Raw genomic sequence first — 25,433 nt, 5'->3', positions numbered from 1 at the left:
AAAGTTAGAAAGAAAAGTAAGCATGCATCAACATCCTAGTCTCCTACCCAAACCCCCCTCTTTCTGAAAAAAATGTCCCCAGACTCACCCTCCCAATAGTAGAAGTTACCCCGAATAGTGTAATGGCCCATCCTCCTCCTTACCCATACATGATGGAGCAAAGGCCCACTACCACCATTTTGAAAGATGACATCAACTAGGGGATGCTCCAGGCTCTACTAGATACCAGAGATTTCTTCTAAAGGTGGGTTTCTGGTGGGGTGGGGGCCACTAGACTAGCAAGAACTACATTTAATGTTAGGGGAGGGGGGTGGGGTTGAGTAGGGTGGCAAGGTGTCAAATTTTTTTTTTTTTTTTACAGCTACGCTATCTCTACAGGGTGCCACATTAGGAGGGGGTGTTTTTCCAGGCCACAGGATCCTTTAAGAAGCATACTAGGAACAATGGGATGTATGTTAGTGTCCCAATGCCCCTGGGATCAGTTAGCTACAACCCCTGAATTTGCATTAAAATAATGTGGCTTGCCACAAAAAAAACAAAACAAAAAACCGCAAGCCACATTATTCTATTAGCATAGGATTACCTTTGCATTAACTGTTTTGCATGTAAATCAGCTAATTTCAATAAGGGGTGGATTTTTGATGCAAATATGCGATATACTAAGTTTTTCATGCTTTATACCTTTATTGTAGCTCAGTAAACCTATTTAGATTGTAAGCTCTCTGGGGACAGGAAATACCTAAAGTTATAATAGGGTATTGTAAACTACTTTGACACTTAAAAGGGCAGCCAATCAAATTGAATAATAAAAAAAAAAGTGGCACTATAACAGCCTACAAAGTTGTCAACCCAACATACTGCAAGAAAGGAACACATATTATGCAACTGGGAAGTCACCATAAGAAAAGAAAATTATTCCTTACCTGCTAATTTTCGTTCCTGTAGTACCATGGATCAGTCCAGACCGTGGGTTATGTCTCCCTTCCAGCAGATGGAGTCAGAGCAAAAACTGAGAGGGCGGTCCCTCATAACTGGTGCACCCTCTGTAAACCTTCAGTATTAAGATATCCAAGCAATAAGGAAAAACACCTTGGATAGACCGTGGGATGTACCAAAGCTTCCCTAAGTAGGGTGGGCCACTGATAGACCAGCTCGAATGACCTGAGCCCCAAAGGAGCCCATGATCGGTGGTTGAAGATTCAAACAATAGTGACGCGCTAATGTGTGTAACGACTTCCAGGTAGCCGCTGCTCTGCAAGTCTCCTGCGGAGAGGCCGCTCGGTTTTCTGCCCAGGAGGCTGCTTGAGCTCGGAGAGAATGAGCCTTTATACCGTCTGGCAGTGGACTCCCAGCGCCAACGTATGCCGTAGAAATTGCTTCCTTTAGCCAGCGGGCAATGGTTGTTTTAAAAGCCTGGTGTCCCTTCTGGGGACCACTCCAGAGGACAAGAAGAGATCCGATAAACGGAAGCATTGGTAGCCTCCAGACATCAAAGGAGGATGCACTTGACATCGAGGCGTCTAAGCTCTCTAGAATCCTCGTCCTGGAAGGACGGCAGCTCCACCAACTGATTCAAATGAAAGAACGAGACCACCTTCGGTAGAAAAGATGGTACGGTACACAAGGATACCCTTGAATCTGTGAAGTGTAGATAAGGCTCTCTGCATGACAAGGCTTGAAGCTCCAAAATTCTGCGAGCGGAACAGATAGACACCAGGAATACTGTCCTGAGAGTGAGGTCCTTGAAGGTAGCTCTCTTCAGAGGTTCAAACGGTGGACCGCCTAGAATTCGATGGAAGAGTAGTTCCATCCTGATGATGGAGGGCACCAAGGGCTGCCACCTGTACTCTGAGGGAATTGTAGGCTAATCCCATCTCCAGACCTTGCTGCAAGAAAGATAAGATCTGGGATATTTATTTATTTATTTATTTAATAACTTTTCTATACCGGCATTAGTAGGAGACATCATGCCGGTTCACATGACAACAAAAGAATGGAAAATACATTATAACAGGGCGGTGGGTGGGGAATATAACAACAACAGAGAAGGCAAGAAGATATAGGTCTGAGCAACTGGTTAACAGAAGCTAGGTCGCATGACGTGGAGAAAGTTGTGTGGACTGGCACCAAGACTCAAAAGCTTTTCAGACCCGGACATAGGACATGGAGGTGGAAGACTTCCTAGCCTTGAGAAGAGTGGAGATAACAGCCTCTGGGTACCCTCCTCTTCTCAGCCAGCGCCGCTCAAAAGCCAGGCCGCTAGACAGAAGCGATCTCCCTGGTCGAAAAATACTGGGCCCTGTTGGAGAAGGTTCGGCAGATGTCTCAGTCGAAGCGGGCCATCCACCGCTAGGGTTGACCAAATCTGCAAACCACAGCCATCGAGGCCATTCCGGAGCTACCAGGATCATGGGCCCCTGGTGACGCTATTCTTCGGAGCACCTTTCCCATTAGGGGCCAAGGCGGAAAGATGTAGAGCAGGAGGTCCCGCGGCCACGGAAGGACTAGGGCATCGACGCCCTCTGCGCCTTGATCTTCTTCTGCGACTGAAGAAGCGCGGAGCCTTCGTGTTCCTCTGAGTGGCCATCAGATCCAGATGGGGAGTCCCCCATCAAGTGAAGAGGAGTGACACTGGGACAGCTCTCTCCCCCCGGGATCTAAGCGTTAGCTACTTAAGAAGTCCGCTTGAACATTGTGTACGCCTGCAATGCGAGACGCCGCCAGATGGGACAAATGGAGTTCCGCCCACAGCATTAGCTTGTTTGTCTCCTGAGCGAAATGGAGACTCCTTGTCCTTCCCTGTCGGTTGATATACGCCTGTCGTTGCGTTGTCGAAGAGGATTCGGACTACTCGGCCTTGGACTACAGGCAGAAAGCGCTTCAGTGCCAGACGAACCGCTCATCTCCAGATGGGCCACGCTGACTGAACTGGCGTCCAATGCCCGTGTCGATTGGCGTCCGCACACAGCCCCCCAGCCAGCGAGGCCGGCGTCTGTCGTAATGATCACCCACTGTGGAACCTCTAGGTCCACTGCTCTTAGCAAGTGATCCAGGTTGAGCCACCAAGTCAGGCTGTCCTTGGCTAGAGATGAAAGTGGCAGAAGGGTCTGAAATTCCCGAAACACCGACTTCCAACGGGAGAGTAATGCTCTTTGCAAGGGACGCATGTGGGGAAACGCCCAAGGCACTACATCTATAGTGGATGCCATGGAGCCCAGAACCTGGAGATAGTCCCAAGCAGTGGGAAGTTGGAGGTTCTGAGAGCACTGAACCTGAGAGGAGAGATTGGGCCCGCTCCAAACAAAGAGAGAGTGTGCCCACTTTGGTGCCGAAATGAGCTCCCAAAAAGTTGAGTGACTGCGCCGGAGTGAGGCTGCTCTTGGCAGCCTAACGACTGGAGGAGAAGTAATACTCTTTCCACTAAGTGCTGGCACAAATCCTTGGACTTTGCCCAGATGAGCCAGTTGTCCAAATAGGGATGGACCAAAATCCCTTCCCTCCGTAGGGCCACCGCCACCATAAAACTTTGGTGAAGGTGCGAGGAGCGGTCGCCAGGCCAAATGGCAGGGCCTGGAACTGGAAATGCTGCCCTAAAATCTTGAAGCGGAGGAAGTGCTGATGCTTCTACAGGATGGGGATATTAAGATAAGCCTCTGTCAGTCCAAGGACGTGAGAAACTCTCCCCGGTGTACCGCAGCAATCACTGAGCGCAGGGTTTCCATCCTGAAGTGTGCCTTCTTCAGAGTCCTGTTGACCATCTTGGGGACTACGAGTAAACAGAATAATGGCCGAACCCTTGTTCCGGTACCGGGAGAATGGCACCCAAATCCAGGAGCTGATCCAGTGTTTGTCGCACTGCGCACTGTTTGATGAGACCGCACGGAGAGAAGACAAACCTGTCTCTGAGAGGTCGAGCAAATTCTAAAGCGAAACCGTGCTGTAGAATATCCAAGACCCACTGGTCTGAGGTGATTTTGATCCACGCCTCGTAGAAGAGAGAAAGATGTCCTCTTATCCTGGGAACTGAAGAGTGGACCGGCAACGTTTCATTGGGTAGATGTAGCAGAAGCTCCGTGCGTAGAGGAATTCCGAGCCGGTCTCCAGCCTCGAAAGGAATGAGACCTGGACTGCGACCTCGAAGAGGGAATCCTGTGAGGCACCGGTCTAGTCTGACAACGCCCTTGGCCTCTGAACCGGATCCGCGTAATGACGATCTTCCGGCAATTTACGCACCTTATTCCCTCCAAGCGATTTAATGATCTGGTCCAACTCGTCTGGAGCGGACCCATCAATGTCCCCGTCTGCATCCCCAAGGAGAAGGTCCTGTGACCCATGGTCCGGCAGATTAGGAGCTAAAGACTCCAAGGAATTAACAGCTGTCCGTCCTGACTGTGCCCTAGAAGGATCCAACACCCCTGATGGCCTGGGGACCTTTGCTGGTATAAGTCCCTCCTCCTGCCATTCAGCCTCCGCTTCTAAGAAAAAGCTTTGTGCATTAAAATCACAAACTTAAAAGAAAAGGCCTGCTGTCTCTTTAAAGTCCCCTGGGGGAGGGGCCACATTGGGAGGAGAGGGAGGCTCTAGGTCAGCTGGTTGCACAGGGCTTAAATTAGGTGAATTAAAAGTACAAAATCAGTAGTAAAATGAGAATTCCCTTTCCCCATCTGGCCAAGAAACAGGTACAGCAGGCTGGCTCTCCACATGTGGATACAAAATGGCAATCCAGGCATCAGGAGGGGGGGGGGGGGGCGGGGTGAGGAGTTGCCACGGGAATGGCAAAGTCCTTCTGTGCCTGGCTGCTGCAAGCGGGAGAGAAAGAAAACTGCTCTCCGCTCCTTCCCCCATAAGCTGCCGGTCCTTGTACAGGGTACTGATTAATAAAAACCTTTCCTCTTTTTCCTTTCCCCTCCAGGCAGCCTAAAGTGACAGAGGGAATTTACTTCTCCGATGAGACCCCTGAGGTATGAGACTTCTCAGGGGTCTCCACAGGGAAGGGACTGGACTACCCCTCCTCCCCCTGCATCCAGCTCCTCACAGGAACAAGTAATTCAGTGCTGCTACCCGTCAGAAACGACCCGCTCTCCCGTTCAGTCAGAGGAATGGCGCATCTCTGCAACTGTTAGGCTGCCCCGAGGAAGAAACGGCATCTCAGGGCAGCAGGGGAGAGGTTGGACCACCAACATTCACCCCTAAGGCAGCTGAAATACTGGCTGTAGGAAATAAGTAAACACCCCCAAAACAACAGAACAACATAAGACAGAATGTACAAGCAGATCAGTCACTAAAAACAAAGTTCTGCCTGCAAGTCTCCAGAGAAGCTGAACATAGGCTGTTTTTTTTTTTGTAACTTTATAACTATGATCCATCCAAGGAAAGAATTAGAGGAAAAACAAAGAATAAAGAAATTCTGTATATCCTCTAAATGAACTGGGGAACCGAAGGTGCAACTGCCATCTGCTGGAGTCAGAGAAATACTGAAGGTTTACAGAGGGCGCACCAGTCATGAGGGACCGCCCTCTCAGTTTTTGCTCTGACTCCATCTGCTGGTAGGGGGACATAACCCACGGTCTGGACCGATTCTGGTACGTACAGGGAATGTGTGTATTTTAAGGGCTCCTTCCTCATGAAGGAAGAGCTGTCCAGTGCTCTACACAAAGTTTAATATTCCACTGTATTTATAACACTGGCTGCAAAGTATCTATAACTTTTTTTCCTTATGTTGTCTATTCTTGATAAAATACTTGTACTAAGGAAGATAACTGTTGCAAAAGATGCTGACTACATACAACTCACAGCAGTCTGAATAAGTGAAATAATCACATAACACAAGTCATGTTATAATTACATTATATACACATTTTATATAGCAAATACATTATACACAAAACAAACTGCAGATTATATTTGGTTTCAAAACTTTCAATCCCAATACAAAACTGTTCTTTCCAAAATGCACCCAAAGGACATTTAGGCAAAAGCAAAAAAACCTTGCTTACATTAAGAGACTTTACAAGTATTTAACATTTAGGACCTTCACCACTGGTTTCTTCTGAAGGTTTACAAAGCGAGATTTCCCCTACCCCCAAGACACACTGTTCCCCAACAGAAGATACAATTACTATATTAAAAATCTTAAACAAGAACATGTGCGTGTTTTGAACGATAAAGAAGTTTGAGGCCTGAATGTGAATACAACAGTGCTGCTTTAATACAGTAGAACAGTAAGGTGGCTAATTATTGTGCGTATCTCAGCTTCTTGGCTATCTAGCAATACAAGGATCATCTTCACCCTAACCCTTTACAAAAAGATTGCACTGCGGGATGGAAGAGTGGAATGAGAGTACAAGCATTGCACCTTTTACATGCCCACTGAGTTTTTTTCTGGCTCTGGCTTGCCTTCCTGTTTCAGTTTGTAATCTGCCAGAGCAGCTTTGATTGCATCCTCTGCAAGCACTGAAAGAAAATGAAGAAATAGTGATGTCAAAGAAGAGGAAAAAGGTTCTCCTTTTACAGTGACATGTCAAAAACTTTTTAGAAGAAAAACAATTTAAACACACTAGTGACCGTTACCTCATATTACATATACAATGGACAAAAGGAATAACCAGTCAACTTGCGCAAACAAATAAAACTGCAGATTTGCATGTACTGAAAATACACTAATACACTCCACAGAGCTAAACAATGGTCACAGTTTCAACCATGTAAAAGATAATATGTCATGGTGTGTACACTACCATAAAAGACAACTAGTAAACCTATTGACTTACTAGAGCAATGTAGTTTAACTGGAGGTAGACAGAGTTCTTTTGCAATATCTGTGTTCTTAATCGTCATGGCCTCATCAACCTAGAAGTTCAACAACAACAACAACAAAAAGATACTAATATACAGGGTTATATTAATCATCCACTACAAAACACAAACCACTTTAACAGTTATACAGTACAAGCAATATACTTTTGAGTAGTAGTTCAGATTCTTACAAAGCTTGATGTTATGGCATGGTGTTGGGAACTTGCATGCTAAATCTATCCAGGACAGTAGAGAGTCAAAGAGGAAGACTGCAAAAACTGCCAGATAAGGAAAGAATACGCTGACAAGTGGTCACATTTCTATGGCTGGTGGCTGGATAATCTTCACCAGTATGTTTGTTTTGATTAGACTGTAAGCACTATGAGCAGATACTGTCTCTTATGTGTTTGTACAGCACTGGGTATCTCGCGTAGTGCTATAGAAATTTTAAATAGTAGTAGTAATATTCCTTAGTGGTGTGGATCAGAATAACTGGGCAGACAGGATAGGTCAATTGATCTTTGCCTGCCATCACCTATATTATTGTGGATGGCAATTTGTCTTTCTGAACAGAGCATAAGGCTAGAGGAAGAAAAAGATGGAGCCAAGTACAGAAAGCTAAGAACAAATTTTCATGCAATATGAAAGAAAAGGAATGTCAGACTTATGACAGATGTCAGTGCTAATAATACACCTTCATGGGGAGGAAGGAAGTTCTCTTTTCAATATTTCTTTACAAGAAATTCATTATACTGTATATCATATCACAGTATGTGTGTTAGGGGGAAAGGATTATTCTTTTAAGCTTACAATCTGCACCTTTCAGAAGCTGCCCTTAAGTATATTCAATGTTCTGTTTTAAAACCAGGTAACGCATCAACCTTACCGTTTTCCCCTTCACCCACTCTGTGGCCAGTGAACTGGATGCAATGGCAGATCCACAGCCAAATGTTTTAAACTTGGCATCCACAATCCTCCCACTGTGATCCACTTCAATCTAAATAAATGCAAATGGAAAATATACACCTCAATTTCCTAACAATCTCACTTTAGTATGATATTTATCCAGAGCATCAAAAGCTATACAGTTCAGACACCCTTCCACATTCCCTGTAACTTTTACACTAGTACAATGTCATTTATCCTTTTATTTACAGGATAAAATCAGGCCACTATTCCACAAACAGACTTAGTAGATTGTCTTATCATAACTTGCGAAATCAGCCCTAACAGGTCAATGCTGCTGCCTCCCTCCTGCAGCCCCATACCAACACTGTCTTTCCTACTCCGAGCCCAAATGTTCAGGGGAAAGCAGTATCCCCTAAGAGCAAACTCTGGCAAAAAGTTCATGCACGTATATTTGTCTGGAGTGTGCTTTTACTAAATAGTATTCAGGTTCATATCTTTACTACACATACCTAAAATTTTGCTTTCCTGAATTAAATTACACATCTCATGCACAACTTGTCCTTGGAAATTTACATATCTAACCAATCTTACCAAATGTAATGAGATATGGCTGAAAACACATACTTGCAATTTCATAACATCACCGCAGGCCGGCGCCCCTACTAAACCAGTTCCAACATTCCTGTCATCTTTGTTTAGTGATCCAACATTCCTGGGGTTCTCATAGTGATCTACTACCTGAAAAAGAAAAAAAATATTGAAATGGTTGCCATTAGTTTATGTTTGCAATGGCATGAATATAATATTAGAAAGCTAGCCACAAAGTTATTAAGTTATTCTAACAAAAAGGTATCGCTGCCTACTTCTCCATTGACCTTCATCACTTGTTAAATGTTTTAAAAATAGTCTCCTTGTGGAGAAAAGTAACTCATTTAAAGAAATGAGTGCTGGTGCTGAATGAAAGTGTACACGCTACCTATTGTGAATAAAAATAGGCATGGAACTTGCCAAGTCAGATTTTCCAACTCATTAAAAATTCAATAAACGACCTGGGGGTAACTTGCACACAGCAGCAGTTACTATCACAAGAAACTCGCTGGGCAGATTGGATGGACCATTTGGTCTTTTTCTGCCATCTTTACTATATATGAAAGGTTAAGAAATTTGCTTTTTATGTTCCCCAAACGGAGATTACTCAAAACTGAAATCTGTAATGCATTGTCAAGAGGCAGTCATAGACATCTCTATGTAGTACTAAAATCTATGTAGATTATAAAATCTATTGATTCTGGTTACATGAAAACTTTAATGCACAGATATCTAAACACAAACCAAAATATTTCCTATAGGATCTTGTAGGTTGGAGGATATCTTGGACTGTTTTGCTCCCTTCAAAAAGGTGTTGTCTTATATTAAATATTTAGGTATTTATGTTCCCGTGACTTTGGAAGACCTATATAGGCTCAAACATGCTCCTGTTCTTACTAAGATTAAGCAAGATCTAAAGGATTGGAAGGGATACTATTGTGGGGTGGGAGAATTAATGCTATAAAGATGAATATACTGCCTTGTTTGTTTTACCTGTTTCAATATGTGCCTTATTTCCTTCTGAGTAGCTTGTTTGCCTTGGTAAACAGTATGTTATTGGATTTTCTTTGGGATGGTAAGTCTTTTGTTCAGGCCAAAGGAGTGGGGAGTATGGCATTCCCAAACCTGCAGGCATATTTTTGGGCAGCATGCATAACTGGGATGTTTACATAGCTGTACACAGATTGAACTTCTCAGTCTAGCAGAGGGTGCTGACCTTATACTGATTACTTCGACATCTCTCGCCTGGTGGCACTCACCTGCTAAGACCTAGAGAGTGATGCATAAAGGGTTAGGTGGGGGGGGGGGGGGGGGGGCTTCTGGTTTTTTCTCCTCTCTAGAAAAAACAGACACTGACAATTCACTCATTTAGTCATGAGGCTAAGCAGTGGTGGGAGGCGGAATTATGTTGCTTGAGCCATCTCTGTGAAGAGGATAGACTTAAATCCTTTTCAGAATTACAAGAGAAGTTTGAAATCTCAGATCATTCTCAGAGTCCTGGCCAAGAGGGAGTGTGAGGGTTAGCACTGGACATATCCTACCCCAGCAAGAGCATATAAACTTGACTTCTCATAACAATGTCTATGTCGATCACTAAAAAAATTTTTGGAATAAAAGGTGGATGGAGGTTTACTGACCAATGATTAGAATGATTGGAGCAAGTTCCTAGGGTTATTTTTTTGGTTTGTTTTTTTTTTTTACTAAGCTTGCTATTATTACTCTGAGGTCATTTTCCTCCCTATTTTCAACAATTGCTAGATCCGGCATAAGGTCGATACTGTAACGTGCGGTTGAAGATTTCCCGTCTGTAACGTGCTGGGAGCGCACAATTCGGACGCGTAAGGTGATCCAGCGATACAGTCTCCAGTTTCACGCGTCCTTAGCGCTTCTTAAAACAGACGCATAACCCTTTCCGCACGCAGCATGTATATGATATGTAAATGAACGAATTAGCTGTATAATGAAGGAATTAGCTATTCCCCTCCGATACTGTGACGCGCGCTCAGATTATCTCCTTTGTAACCCGCTATTTTGCCGCGTCCTTAACCTGTTAGTTTACCGCCTACCCTCTACTTGGTGTTAGTGTGGTGTTCGAAAATTAAAACGGGAATAAAGTGTAAAAAATGGGGGCGATTTCGGCGCTCAAGGCCCCGTCCGGTCTCCGGTGCAGCCCAGGTCCTGTCCCCTCCTCCCGAAGCAAAAAAAACAAAACCCAAAAAAGTAGCAAGGCTCGGGCCTGCTACGGTAGTCCCTTCTCCCTTCCTCCCGATTTCGGCGCTCAAGGCAGCCGGGTGGGCATGCATTCATCCAGGCAGAGGGAGCCGGCGGCGAAAGTGGCCTCCGGCTCCCTCTACCTGGATGAATGCACGGCCCCCGCCGGCAGTGAATGAATGCCCGTGTGATTTCGGCGCTCAAGGCCCCGTCCGGTCTCCGGTGCAGCCCCAGTCCTGTCCCCTCCTCCCAAAGCAAAAAAAAAAAAACCAGAAAAGTAGCAAGGCTCGGGCCTGCTACGGTAGTCCCTTCTCCTCTCCTCCCGATTTCGGCGCTCAAGGCGGCCGGGTGGGCGTGCATTCATTCAGGCAGAGGGAGCCGGCGGCGACAGCGGCCGCCGGCTCCCTCTGCCCGGATGAATGCACGGCCCCCGCCGGCAGTGAATGAATGCCCGTGCGATTTTGGCGCTCAAGGCGTGACGTCACGTCATGTGACTGCCTTGAGCGCCGAAATCGCATGGGCATTCATTCACTGCCGGCGGGGGCCGTGCATTCATCCAGGCAGAGGGAGCCGGAGGCCGCTTTCGCCGCCGGCTCCCTCTGCCTGGATGAATGCACGCCCACCCGGCCACCTTGAGCGCCGAAATCGGGAGGAGAGGAGAAGGGAGAAGGAACTATTGTAGCAGGCCCGAGCCTCGCTACTTTTTCGTTTTTTTTTTTTTTTTTGCTTCGGGAGGAGGGGACAGGACTGGGGCTGCACCGGAGACCGGACGGGGCCAGGGCAGGTGAGCGGGGGCTGGGGGATAGTTTGCCGAGCATCAGGGAACATAACTGTCCACTTCCTGGTACCTGTCAAAGCCGTGAAGCGTTAGGCCCGCGAACCCAGGATACTGTATAGGCGCAATTAGAAGAGAGTATCGAGCGGTAGGTGAACTGTGCGTGCGGGGAACGAGGGTGCGCCTGACACTGCCGCACTGTTTCTACCGCGGCCTTAGAGTATCGATCTGACAGATAGATATTTACAGTGATAACATTTTTTCAATTTTAGAGTGAAAGTATTTTTTTTGTTTTGTATGTCATCTGAAACCAAAATAAAGTTTAAAAAAAAAAAAGGCTTTTTTTTTTTTTTTTTACTGGGCTATTAAGTTACTTCTTGACTAGCTTTTGAGTATTAACACATCCTTCCCTCAGGTCCAAACACAGTGAGGTCAGAGCAAGGGTTTCGCATTACCAGAAAATACAAGTGAATCTATTTGGAGCTGAGGAAGTGTTAAGAAATGGATTAGCTTAGTCCAATAAAAAGGTATCACCTTATATATACATTTTTTGTTCATTAACCTTTGTATATATATGTGCATTTGCGCAGACTAAGACAACCACACCACTTTATCTATGAAACCTTTAAGAAACGTTACCAAGTTGAAAGCAACGGATATACTTTTACAAGTTATACAATTTTGGGATTATCTGGTACTTCTTTAGACTTGTAGATGTAAAAGGCTCATCTTAAAGCTTGGCTCTTTTAGATCATAGTCTTGTTGATATTAACCTTGTTTGACGATAAATAAACTTCCTTAAGCCTATTTGTTTTGAGTTGATTGAGATATCTTCAGAGCAGGGGTGGTCTCTAAATGTCTCTGTATAGTGCAGTTAACCTAGCAGCGATATGGAAATGATAGAAAGGAATAAGACTCCCCACGTCACCCCCCCAAAAAAAGGCTCTCTGCTCATCTCCTCCCCTCCCCCAAAACCCCTGAAGCTTAAGTTCTCCCTTCCCCCCCAACACCAGTGCATCTGCCTGCACGGATAAGGGACCTCACTAAAGAGGGGAGAGCTAGCACTATCCAGTGTTGCTTCCCTTTTGCTGGTTTTCTTCCAACTGTGTCCGTTCCATGAGCAGACTGGGGAGTCCACAACTGCGCCACTGGGCTGCCCGACGTCTCCAGAGAGACCCACCCCCTTCGCCGGTATCTTGCAACCGCGCTACCTTTTTGTGATAGAACGCAGTCCGCTCCGGGAACAGCTGCCTCCGCCACAGCAGCCGCAGTAATGCGCAACACGAACGCAGCGACTTCGCAGGCGTCATTTTTGTTTATCGGTCGCGCACGGCCTCCCGAGGACAGAGTAAAACGTAGCTCGCATCAAACAGAGGCTCGGGGGAAGGCCGTACGGCGTCACGTGATCGACGCCAGCTTGTCTAGCCCTCGCAACGTCTCCCCCCGCTGACGCCTGAATGGTAGCGTGGGGTTACCGTTGTTAGCTAAGGGAATGGGTTAAACTAGAACTAAAGGCGGGGGAGACGTGAGAGGGTACAGTTGGACGGCCGAGGTACTGCGGTTTAGAACGTCATAGTTGGTTGAGGGCGCTCTGAACCAGTGAGGGATTAGTTACTTCTGCCTTGCAGATTGTTATTTATTTAGCAAGAGATATAATCGTTCTGCTCAGTAAATGAGCATTACATCATCATAGGCCCATGGGGTTTAGGTGGTAGGATATTATTCCTTCTTCTGGCCACTGTCCCTGTTAAATGTTACATCGTAAAAATGAGTCAGACCAAGGTCTCTCGAACCCAGTTCCCGCCAAGGACTCACTAGGTGTGCGCAAATTTTTTTTTTTTTAGGTGAGCAACAATTTTTTCAACCAATTTTTGAGCGCCAGTTTCTGCATTGCATTTCCGTATATAGCACAAAGGGGCCGATTTAATACCGTGCATTAGCCACTGCGCACGGCCTAACGGGCGTTTTGGGCCCGCGCCCAAGTCCAAAACATGCATTCAAATCTCCACAGGTAGCTAATAGCGCTCATCACATGGAAACCCATATAGAAACATAGAAGAGGCTCTTAGCTCACCCCCGCGATCCAATAAATTTTCCATGTGATCAATGCGACAAATTTTACACCAGCCCCGAGCTAGTGTAAAGGTATGTCACTCAAGGGCGCATTGAAAAAAAAAAAAGAAAAATTATTCTAAGATTCCTCCGAATAGTATTGTAGTGATACTATGTAGGATGAACCAAAATAAAGCAGTATGTATTTACATGATACACAGTCCAGGCCATGTATCTTTGTCCCTACCGCCTCCTTATTAGCACTACCCCTCATTTTTATATTGGATCAGGAGTCCAGGAGATGTGACTGAGCTCCCTGTATTCTGCGCACATTTATTACATTGGTCCCAAAGAAAATAAGCATATACCCGATGCTTTGAAACATATGAGCAATTGCTCGCACGCTCAGTTTAGAGGGAATTATGGTCACAATACTTAGATGATCCCCTAAAGTACAGCTAATTCCTCTTTCTTCTTCTTTAGTCTACCTGGCTAATGTGCTATGGGCTTTTCCTCCAGAAACTGGTCCAAACGTTATGCTCGTCACCTTAATCACATCCTTTGTCAACAATTGCACAGCTTGACAGCACACTGAATGGAAAAAGTTTTCTACAATCTGTTTTGAATCTGCTGATTGATAGCTTTATGGAGTGCCTCCTTGTTTTAGTATAATCTGAAAGGGTAAATAGCCATACTTTATTTACTCATTCAACCTCACTCATAATTTTATACATTTCTACCATGTCCCCTATCAGATGTTGCCTTAGCCAGCATATCCTCTCATCATAGGAGAGATGGAACATCTTCTATATCGTTTTCTTGCCTTCTCTGCATCTTTTCTAGTTCTGCTCAGGCTAGGATTAGTCAATAGGCACACTAGGCCTGTACCTGGGGCAGCAGGCTGACTGAAGATTTGCTGCTTCTCAGCTATGCTGAATCTCTCAGCAGATAACATCTGTTTCCCGATTTAGTCCTACCCTCCAAGCAGCATGCAGGGAACAAGAGAGGAAAGGGAGCAAGCCTGCAGTAGGAGCAGCAAAACATTCCCAGCACTAATAATTGAGATCCCGTTTCTTCACCAATAAAAATAAATTATAATATACTGTTAAGCTAATTTATTTTTATAATATAATACAAAACATGGAATTGTCAATTTGCTTCAATTTTTTTTTTTTGCTATAGAATGCAAAAAAAGGAAAACCAGAAAATGAGGGCACGCACATGAGCGCTTCTACGTGACGCAATTTTTTTTTTTGGGGGGGGGGGGGGGCAGCCTAACGGCAATTCTGGCTTTTAAATATATGTTCCCAGTGTATTTGGGTAGTTATAGCGCTGGGTTCAATTGGAAGCAGGCGTTCAAAAGCATGGACTAGTAAAAAATAAAATAAAATAGTAATCTGGCTTCCTCAGCAGCTCCACGGTGCCCCCAAACCCCTCTCTTAATGATAAGGCTGGAGAAGATAACAGAGGTATTTTTATTCCAATAAAATGTGGTCCGTGATAACAGTGACAAGTCATATGCAGTAAAGGCAGACAACACTATTTAACCAGCTTTACAGTGAAAGTAAACTGTGACCCTCTGCGGAATAAGCACTGTTAAGATCAAACGGGAAGCTCTCGTAACCCATCAAGATGGCAGCCAGGGCGGCGCGTCCCGATAAGACTATGCGGGAGCGCCATCTCCTTCAAACTCAAAGACCCCGCACGTTAAGCCCCCTTCCCTTGCCGACGATCAGTCTGTCCAAGCAATTGCCTGCACAAAACGTACGCCTTCGGTAAGCTTCTTTTAAATTATGTCGTTATTGACAAACTATGACTAATTCTGAATTACAAAGTCTTTTTTTTAATAAGTATTCTGCAGGTCGTTATTTGTGGCGATTAAGCGGCTTCCCGGAATAGCCAGGTCAGGCCAACTTCAGGCCGTCCGCCCAGAATTTACAAGGCGTATTGGCGAGCAACATGGCGTCGAGTGGCAGCGAAGAGGAGACGCAGGAGCAGCGGCGGGCTCTGGAGAAGGCGGCGGAAGAGGCTGCGGGGGAGAAGGAGATGGAATCTGACGGAGAAGCGGCAGAGGAGTCTGAGGAGGACGACGAATCGTCGGGAGAGGAGGACGAGAAAGAGAACGAAGCGGAGATCCAACGGCTAGAGGAACAGGTGGGGGGGAGGGATGAATGAATGAACGAAGAGAGCAACAAGTGGCTTTAATTCGGGCCGCCGGGATGGGGCACTCTGCGTTAGCCCCCCCCCTTTGATGTTGCCGTGCGTATTCGCCGGGAGACTAGGGTTATAATCACGTGCTGACACTCCTTCCCTTCCAGAAGGTAATAGGATAGACAGCCCCTCCCACCTTAGATGGACAGAAATACGTCTTTTCCCAAGAGCTCCCCAATCCCACTTCCATGTTGTCAGATCTGAGTGTGTAGCAAAATTAATAGATGCCTGGCTAAATTCATGAATATTTACAGATGCTTCTGAAAGCCTTCAAAGAATATTAAAAAAAAATATATCAAACGAGTATGTATGGTTTTCAGAACTTGCAAGATATGAGAAGAGGTTGAGTATAAAATAACAAAGAAAGAGAATTTGTTTCCCCAGAGGAGTGCGCCTGTAAACATAATCTCAAGTGTCCTTTTCGTTCTCGCTTTAAGGCACATCTCCCCGCTTAACCTCTGCTCAGTTTAGAAAGGCTGTATTGTCACTACTTTGAATAATCCCCCTATCAGAAAGCTATTGGGAGTCGGAAGTTTGACAAGGATAAACATTGTTCTATACCAGCGATTCCTCTAAGCAATGATCACTAAATTGGAATTCCACAGTATAATTCCGTTATTCCATAGCACTAAAGACTGGTTAATTGCTTTTTAAAGCAGTATTTAATGTAGATTAATTATTGTATAGATGCTGGCAACTTTTTATTAGAATAGATACAAACCTCATAGCCAGACTATTATTTGTAGAGGAATCTCTATGAAGGGAACGGATGTAGATCTCTTGTTTTAGTCAGCTATTGTGCAAATCTTCTAGCTATTAAGAGGGTTAAAGAAATGAGATCCAGCTACAGTAATAAATCCCACTTAATGACTGCCAGACTGACAGAAACCTCATAAGTACTCAAGATGTTGTCTTATTATGACAAATAATTTAAGGTCAGGTAAATAATTCAGAAGCATACACTGGCAAATTAACTAGAGAGAGAGTGAGAAAGCTCTGAAATGCAGGGATAGGATTATCTATTTTATAGGTTAAGAAGGGGCTGGAGTGGCATGACCAGGGGAATTTACTAAAGCAAGTTTTGTCACTAAATGTTGCAGGAATAACGATGAACAGGGAAAATGTTCTGCCTCGTGTTGCAAAGCTATTACCCAGTACAGTGCTTTCTGTGATATGCTTTGATCTTACTTTTGGAAAGGCAGTTATAAATCATTGTAAATAAATCTTAAGCATACTTTCTTTTCTTTTTTTTTAAATTAAGTGTACCTGGATTTTTATTTTGTTTCTACCTGTGTAGTTACAGTATAGCCTGTATATTCTTAATTGCATCCATAACAAAATTGGAATGGCTGAAACGACCATTGAATCAAATTTTTTTTTTTTTTGGGGGATGAGTCTGGACCTATTTCAGTATGATTTTGGAAAAGATTTATGTTAAATGTTTTATACTTTGACAATGAAATTACCTCCCTTGCTGGAGATAGTATTTGCAGCCCGTAATGCTGGCAGAGTTGTGAAGTTTTTCTCATATTTTAATGGGATGCCAGTTTCAGAGCTTGATTAAGACCCATATTCTATTTTTATATAACAAAGTGAATACAGCATTGTGCAGGTAGAGAATAAGGGAATGAGAAAATGAAATCATAATACTGTAAAGGGACCTGATTGACCAGCCATTATTCTTGTGAGAGCACAATTTTAGTCTGTGGCAGAAAATTCCTGGCCACCTGCTCTAGGCCCGAGCCCAGCGGAGAAACCGCTGCTGCAGATTATGGTTGCCTCCTGCCCCTGCAGGGAGAAGGGAGAGACAAAAAAAAAAAAGAACCAAGTGAGGGGTGGGAGGAGCAAATATTAGACCAAATTTTAAAAAAAGTGACAAAAAACCTAGAAAACAAAGATGAAGAGGCACCAAAACAAGAAAAAGTCCAAAAAAGAAACCAAACACAATTTATTTATTTAAAATCTTTTCTATACTGTCGTTAAGCGGGTCCATCCCATGGTTCACAATAGGGCACATAACTATATGTTGTATAGAGTGTCTAGAATTCTAACAATTAAACAGGTGCCATCAAAATACTGTAACATAGTTTCATAACAAATATTATTTGGTGGGTGTTATAGTCATGTCCAGTTTTCTCTGTCTCAGCTATAAGATAAAGTATTACTTGACTAGTTCTTTGTTGTTTAAAAATAAAAAGAGAATTAGAATATAAAAATGAGAAACACACGCATTAAGAAAAAAGGTGTGTGTGCGTGGGAGTTTGACTGACCGCAACCAACATTTTCCTGGGTTCTTCTCTCAATTCTCTTTGTGGTATGCTTGCTTAAATAGCCATGTTTTTAAACTTTTTCTGAAGGTTTTGATGTTTCTTTGCAGTTTGATTTCTAAAGGCATATTGTTCCATATTGGGTGTCCTGCTAGGGATAGGGCCCTATCCCTTACTTGAGTTAGTCTGGCCGTCTTAACTGAGGGAATAGTTATCAGTGCTTTGTTTGCTGATCTCAGATTTCTGTGGGGGGTATGTACCCGGAGGGCTGTGTTCAGCCACTCTGCTATTTCGTGTATTACTTTATGTTTGGTGCATAAAGTCTTGTATTGTATTCTTTGTTCAATGGGTAACCAGTGTAGTTCTAGTAAAGTTTCGGTAATATGTTCTCTTTTACTTTTACCAGTTAAAATTCTTGCAGCTGTGTTTTCTAGTATATGTAGTGGTCTTATTGTGGTGTATGGTAGGCCCAGTAGTAGGGTATTACAGTAGTCAGTACTGGAAAAGATTAAGGCTTGTAATACTGAGCGGACGCCAACGTAACGGTTAGTAGCGGTTTTAGTCTCCTAAGAGTCATAAGTTTGGTGTTTCCCTCTCTTACTTTTTGAGATATATGTTTCATATTTAGTTCTGAATCGATTATCACTCCCAGGTTTCGTACTTTCTCAGTTAGTTGTATTTTTCGGTTGTTATTGAGTGTAATTGGGTTCTGAATTATCACTGTTTTTTCGTTCAAGGTGTAAGAATTCAGTTTTCTCTATATTGATAACCAGTTCCATTTGGTTTAGAAGTTGTTTTATTATATCTAGGTACATGTTGGCTAAGTTTAGTGTTTTCTCAATTGTGTCATCGATTGGGAGTATTAACTGAATATCATCGGCGTAGATATAGTGCGAAATTCCTAATCCAGCTAGCAGGTGACATAAAGGCAGCAGGTATATGTTGAATAGTGTGGCAGATAGGGCAGATCCCTGCGGAACTCCAGTTTGAAAGTTTATTTTCTCTGACATTACGTCTTTGATTTGTACTTGGAAGTATCTGTTATTTAGGTATGATTTAAACCACTTGAGTGTTTTGTTGCTTAATCCTAAGCAAAAAAAAAAAAAATGAAAAGAGGCAGAATTCCCCCATTCCCCCCCCCCCCCAAAAAAAAAATCCAAAAGAACAAGCCAAAAATAGGTGATAAGGATATATACTTGTTTTGCCCTGGCTCCTAAAAGCTTTGGTTGATACCTACATTTTTAAATATTTTTCCACCCCTGATTTTCATTATGGTGGGTTCAAGTTCAAAATTCCCGAGGTGCAGGTTATCGCACTTATGACAAAGAACCCTATGAGTTTATTGTGCTTCTGCTTTTATGATCTGGCAGGGGCAGGTATACTCTTTGGGGTTTATACACCTATGAATTCAACTAGCCTTTGTTACTATTGTCTTTTAAATACTATCTTTTGGTGTGGAACTGTGTCTCAGCTGCTGTGGAACCATTCAGAAGTGGTTCTGTATGTTTAGTAATACAGAGTTTGGTTCTTCCTCCCCAAGCTTTCGATCAATGCCTTTGACTACAACTGTCATGTGGATTTGATTAAACTGCTTCGTCAAGAAGGAGAATTGGTCAAGCTGAGACGTGCTCGCCAGAAGATGAGTGAACTTTTTCCTCTTACGGAAGGTATTATACATCTGTAATTGAATATTTTTATGCTACCTGAGCCCACCGTGGCATCAGATGCCATGAATTCTGGACTCAGACCTTTAAAGTAGGAGTTTGCAACCCATTCCACAAGTATCCATAGCCACTTTGGTTTTCAGGATTTCCACAATGAATATATTTATTTATTTATTTATTTATTTATTTAGACTTTTTCTATACCGGCGTTCATGTGGCAAAGACATATCATGTCAGTTTACATTGAAACAGTTGTTGAATATACCGTGTACAGTTTTGAAGACCAAAAGGATATACACCAATGGAATCAGATCTATTAAAATGGTCAGTGGTCTTCGTTGTATGGGGACAAAGATGTAAACACATACACTCTAGAGCAGGGTTTCTCAACTGCTGGTCCTTGGCAGCATTTTGGCTGGCCTGTGGAGCAACAATTAGTCCTGGGGGAATTCTGTGCTACTGTGGAGCGCAGAATTCCCCCCTGCGTAAAATTGCCAAATTCTGCGCAGAAAATAGCAGAGGAGACCCCAGCATGAGTGAACAGAGCTCGTCCCGTGTGTGCCACGGGCTGCGCTCCATTCGGGGCAAAGATGGAAGGCCCCAGCGTGCCGTTCGTAGCGAAATGGAAGGCCCCCGTGTGCCGTGATCGGAGTGTGCTCCGCTCGCGGCGAAGAAGGAAAGCCCCGGTGAGAGAGAATGTGTGTGAGAGCAGAGGGGGAGGGGAGGGTGAGAGAGAGCATGGGAGGTAAGAGAGAGGTGGGGGCAGGGGATGCTTGAGTGTGGGGTTTCAGAGAGAGGGAGCATATATGAGGGGAGGGGTTGTGGGGGAGGGTGATGAGGGTGAGAGAGAGCATGGCAGGTAAGAGAGAGGTGGGGGCGGGGGATGCTTGAGTGTGGGGTTTCAGAGAGAGGGAGCCTATATGAGGGGAGGGGGATGTGAGAGAGGGATCGTGTGTATGTGAGGGTGCTAGCAGTGAAGGGATTGTGTATGTGTGAGACAGAGCCTGTGTGAAGGGCTGCATGCGAGGATGTATGTGTGAGAGAGAAAGGGAGCTTGTGTGGATGTGTATGCAAGAGAGAGGGCCCTGTATGAGGAGATGTGTGTGTGCGAGAGAGTGAGGGAGCCTGTATGAGGGGTGTGTGTGCGAGAGAGTGAGGGAGCCTGTATGAGGGGTGTGTGTATGTGGAAGGGATACTCTTACAGTGAATTTCTAGGGAAATTCTGCTCAAAATATTTAGAATTCTGCATCTCTAAGTAATAACTTTTTTTCTGTATTAATTTAAAATGTAATTACTTAAAGATTGTCATGTAAATTGTGTTATTTTGACCAATATAAAGTTTGCAGAATTTTAAGTTTTTGTGCGCAGAATTTAAAAATTTTTTTGTGCAGAATTCCCCCAGGAGGATGAGGAAGAAGCAAGACTTGCCCTGCAGCTGCACACATTTCACTGAACCACAACAAGCAGAGACTTTGATAACCATCCCCCCATCCTGTGGACTTTATTTTAGAAGCAGTGTTCTTACACTAGATAGTTACCTTCTGAAAATGACCTAGACCAGCTGCCAGGCTGACCTGGGAGATTACAGACCAGGTGAGGGAGAGTATATTCTCCTCCCTCCTGCACTTCAGTTTTCTGTGGAACTCCTGACTCCTGTTCATCGGCACTACAGCCGGTCCTGGTCATTTTAGAAAGGTAGCTAGCCGGTCACTGGCATACTAAAGGTTGAGAAACACTGGTCTATAGGAAAGGTGGGATAAGGGAAATATGATAGAGACGTTTAAATACCTCCAAGGTATCAATAGAGAGGAGAGAGGCCTCTTTCAGCAGAGAGGATGTTCTGAAACGAGGGTCATGGGATGAGGGTGAAAGGGGAGTAGTATAAGTAAACGCTCCCCCCCCCCCAGAGAGAGTGGTGGATACATGGAACAGCCTCCCAGTGGAGGTGGTGGAGACAAGGACAGTATCTGAATTCAAGAAAGCATTGAATAAACATGGGGGATCTTTGAGGGTCCGGTAGGGTTTGTAGAGATGGGCAGACTAGATGGGCCATATAGTCTTTTTCTGCTGTCATGTTTTTGTGTTTGTAAGACTAGAAATATATCAAAATGCATGCATATTCATTGCGGAGATCCTGAAAACTGGATTGGCTACGGGGATGTTGCTGTGATTTGCTGTTACTTGCTGCTCAGTTTACTGGTTAAAATTGGTGCCCCCAGGCTTCTGCGATTCCACAGATTTAATATACTGCTGCAGAATTCACAAGTTGTTAAACAATCAGCATACCTGAGTCTGCCCCACTACAGAATTCATTTTTCTGATTGCAGAAAACCAGGGGCTTTGCTTAAAATCACTTTTTATCTGCTTGTTCACTGCACAGAGAATATGGGAGGCAAATGTCATTCTTGTATGATGATGATGTCTACTTCAGATTTAGCATCCAAATGTGTGAGAGTGATTTTAACTGCTTTGAGCAGCAATGAGTCAGAAATAACTAAGTAGCCACACGCAAGTCACAGGATGGTCCCAGCATTATATAAGGACTTTGCTCATCAGAAGGATGGCTTGGATTTTTAAACTGTGGCCTTAATTAATTTAATGGCAACTATAGGAAAACTAGATTAGAGTATGAGAACTATTATCAGTATTATTGTTTTGACAGTTATGTGGTATGATGCACATGGGTGTTAATTTGGGTGTTTGAAGGCATCTAAGGACCAGCAGTGTGTTTCAGAAATTTGGCTGGACTGGCTGAAAGATGAGATCAGAATGGCTTCGGAGGGTTCTGACAGAGAGAAGGTTTATGACTTGTTTGAGAGAGCCGTTAAGGACTACATTTGTAAGTAATTGCCTGCATTTATTAAATAAAATCTAAGTTCCACTAAAACTTTTATTTGGCTTGTACACCTCATCAGTCATTGAATAAGAGTCTTGAGAGCCAAGTTACCCTAATGGGAATGGGGACTATTTGTTGCTGACTTTCAGACCAGGGAGATGTTCTGGAGGGCTTCCAAAGGAAATGCTTTCATCCTTGGTGGGTGGAGGGAGGGGGGGGGGAGTGGTGGAGCAATTCAGGAGTGGCCAACGAGAAGCAGGGAATACAGATTCAAATGAAACTGCTAAACCTTTTGATCACTTTTGAGTCTAAGTCATTAAGGCTATTTTCCTATTCTGGATCTATGGAGGAAGAAGCTTATTGACTTGGACACTGTGTCAGAAGAAAGCAGTAGGAAAGCTTGATGGTGGGGAAAGTTTGCCAAGCACAACACTAATGTGTTAAGCTATCAGGCTGTTGCCTTCCTGGCTCTCTTTGTATGTATCTTCCTCCACTATAGCCCTGGCAGTGGTACCTTTGTGGGAATGGTCTTGCTTGCAGTATGAGGTGTCAGCGTTCATGAATGGAGAACTAAGAAAAGTGGGGGAAAGTTGAGAGTTAAGATTTCCTTGCGTGTAGACAGATGGACTCAGGACCAGTGGGTTATGCTCCCCTGCCAGCAGATAGAAACGGAGCAAGCTGACCTCACAGTATATATACTCCTGCAGTGACCCCAGCCTGCCAGAATTCTCCGTCTCCAGTAGATGATGGACGTGCATTTCCCTATGGGGATTGCTTCAGATTTTGGAAGGAGAATTAGAAATAGAAAAATAAAAGCCCCGCTCTCCTGTGGTGATACCACATGGTCCCTCCCCCAGTTGAGAATTCCTGAGGTAATTTCCACGGTCCCTTAGATGTGTGCCTTGGGTTTCCCAGCGTGGACGTAACTGATTGTACAGCTTAAAGGCAGCGGGTGCAGGAGGCCAAGCACGGCGGTGACGGCAGATGCCTTCTCCCCCCGCAGCTTGAGACCATCTCTGTACTCAGCCAGTAAGGGCTGAGTTTGGGTAAGTTTAAAGGCAGAGACAGTATTGAGGGGTTTGTAGGACCTCCTCCGGTCTCTGTGCTCGGCGTGCCATTCTGACATTCATTCCCAATCCCATGGGGGTTGGGGGAAGTGGGCAGCCTGGCAGGTTGAGCAGCCCTGGTGGGCTAGGCCCCGCAGTTAGGCTTTTTGCCTGCGAGCCGTGCATTGTGGGCTCAGTTTTAGGCGTGCCTTTTGTTTACACAAATTTCTAAGCATTGGTAAGCGCCCAGCCGTGTGTGTGATTTTTGGTGCTGCTTACTTTTGGGATGCCTAATTTTGTGCTCTTGAAATTTTTTCAGCGCAGGTTGGCTGGACGCACATTCCCCGTCTCCTGTGCACTGATGGCGCCAGTGAGCAAGAAACCTAAGCGCCTTTCTGTGTTGCCTGTCATATTTGGGCATCTCAGCCTGACGTGGCCTCTAACCTGTGTCAGCACTGTTGAGAGGCTCAGGGAGAGTTGTCTTCCTCTGATTTCACTAAGTCTGGATCCTCCCAGCCTGATGATGGTCTGGTTAAGGATCTGTCTGGAGGCACGCTGGATTTTGGAACTTTTTGACTGCTTCTTCCGCAGGAGATAGCAGATCAGTGGACCCCGCTCCAGTTCCTTTTGGGTTTGGTAATTTTTACCCACGAACAGTACCTTACAGGTACACCTGGTCATGACCTACTTCACTAAACAAATGATTGTTTTTAACGATTTATTGTAACTGAACCTTTTGTGGCACCTGTTAGAATGTACGATAGTATGCACCCACTTACATTAATTTATGTGCCTACATGTAAACCGTTGCGATGGTATATTACTTAGCGACGGTATAGAAAAAATTTTAAATAAAATAAAAAAATAAATCCTGCTGCCTTTTCGTGAGTGGAGTTTTTTCAAGGTTTACAATCCTTTCTTCAGGCGTAGTCCTCAGCTTTGTCCACTCCTATCAGGTTGGACCCATCAGCCGGTGATCCCTCCCACTTCCAGTCCTATGTTTGGGCGCCGGAGCATGCCTCGGTTCGCTGCAGGTAATCCCGACAGGAACCTGGATGGCACTGATGATGAGGCAGACCCTAATTCCCTGGAAGATGGGAAAATTCCTCCAGGGCTGGAACAGTATCTGACCATGTTGTGGTCCTTTCATAGAGATGAACTGCCGGCCCTGGTTTCCCAGACCTTGAAGATGCTGGGTATTTCTGGTGCAGATTCAATGTCTGAACCAAAGAAAGAATCCCATTTTGGTTTCCTTGCATAAAGCCTCTTGTTTTTTCCCTGTTTTATGGAGGCCATTCAGGAATTGATTGAACTTGAATGTGGTGCCTCGGAGGCAAATTTCAAAGGGGATTGGAAATTGGAAGGCCTTTATCACCTGGATCCAGTGGGGAGGGAGCGTTTATGTTTTCCCAAAGTGGATGCGCTGGTCTGCACCGTCTCTAAGCGGACACTATCCCTGTGGAGGGAGGAGCGGCCCTGAAGGATGTACATGATAGAAGGATTGAGACTATCCTTAAGCAAAGCCTTTGAAGCAGTGGCTTCAGTGGTAACAGCGAGATGTCAACTATAATTGTGGAACTGGTCAGCTGATGCAGCCTCCAAAGCTAATCTTACAAAAATGACCGTTAAAGGCTCACTCTTGTTTGGGAGCAAGTTGGAAAAATTGGCCAGTAAGTGGGTCAAATATTCGGTCCCTTGGTCCATTCGCAATCACATTACACCTATTTTACATTCCCTTCACTGGTTACCCATAAAATACAGGATAAAATACAAAGTAATCTCAATCATCCATAGTTTAATCTACAACTCTACATCCACTTGGCTTTGCACCTTACTCCGCATTTACAAACCCACCCGACACTTAAGATCACTTACTCAAAATCTCTTAGACATTCCATCACCACGACAGGCTAGATTAGATATCACCAGGAAAAGAGCTTTTTCAGTAGCAGGACCATCTCTCTGGAACTCCTTACCCAACCCACTCCGTTTAATATCAAATCCTCATCATTTCAAAAAGGCTTTAAAAACATTCTTTTTTCAACAAGCATTTAACACTCCCACTAAGCATCTCCCCGA

General features: G+C 44.4%; 2 protein-coding genes across 3 annotated transcripts in view; one reads left to right on the top strand and one right to left on the bottom strand.

The window, feature by feature from the left end:
• Window positions 1–5,835: 5,835 nt before the first annotated feature.
• ISCU (iron-sulfur cluster assembly enzyme) lies at window positions 5,836–12,695 on the bottom strand. The gene is made up of 5 exons (XM_029571379.1): window positions 12,490–12,695; window positions 8,329–8,442; window positions 7,682–7,792; window positions 6,771–6,849; window positions 5,836–6,453 (listed from the first exon to the last, which is right to left on the bottom strand). Exons 1-5 carry the CDS (start codon window positions 12,586–12,588, stop codon window positions 6,359–6,361), a joined length of 498 nt encoding a protein of 165 aa, XP_029427239.1. The 5' UTR covers window positions 12,589–12,695; the 3' UTR covers window positions 5,836–6,358.
• A 2,520-nt stretch (window positions 12,696–15,215) lies between these two features.
• The window catches only part of SART3 (spliceosome associated factor 3, U4/U6 recycling protein), a 91,580-nt gene continuing 81,362 nt past the window's right edge, over window positions 15,216–25,433 (top strand). Inside the window, exons 1-3 of one of the 2 annotated variants that reach the window (XM_029619685.1) lie at window positions 15,216–15,484; window positions 19,349–19,475; window positions 22,207–22,311. In XM_029619685.1, coding sequence (XP_029475545.1) covers window positions 15,290–15,484; window positions 19,349–19,475; window positions 22,207–22,311 — 427 coding nt within the window. In that variant the 5' untranslated portion in view covers window positions 15,216–15,289. The remainder of the gene's footprint in view (window positions 15,485–19,348; window positions 19,476–22,206; window positions 22,312–25,433) is intronic. The other variant, XM_029619686.1, reaches the window with a different exon arrangement.

The sequence above is a fragment of the Rhinatrema bivittatum genome, chromosome 11, assembly GCF_901001135.1.
Source record: "Rhinatrema bivittatum chromosome 11, aRhiBiv1.1, whole genome shotgun sequence".
Lineage (NCBI taxonomy): Eukaryota > Metazoa > Chordata > Amphibia > Gymnophiona > Rhinatrematidae > Rhinatrema > Rhinatrema bivittatum.
This window is presented reverse-complemented; position numbering and strand designations above follow the sequence as displayed.

Excerpts from the sequence above, each read along its gene's own strand:
- ISCU (XM_029571379.1), bottom strand. The coding sequence starts at position 12,588 with ATGACGCCTGCGAAGTCGCTGCGTTCGTGTTGCGCATTACTGCGGCTG. Across the intron at positions 8,443-12,489 it reads CTGCGTTCTATCACAAAAAG|GTAGTAGATCACTATGAGAA; the intron begins GTAGCGCGGTTG and ends TTTCTTTTTCAG. Across the intron at positions 6,850-7,681 it reads AGTGGGTGAAGGGGAAAACG|GTTGATGAGGCCATGACGAT; the intron begins GTAAGGTTGATG and ends TTGAACTTCTAG.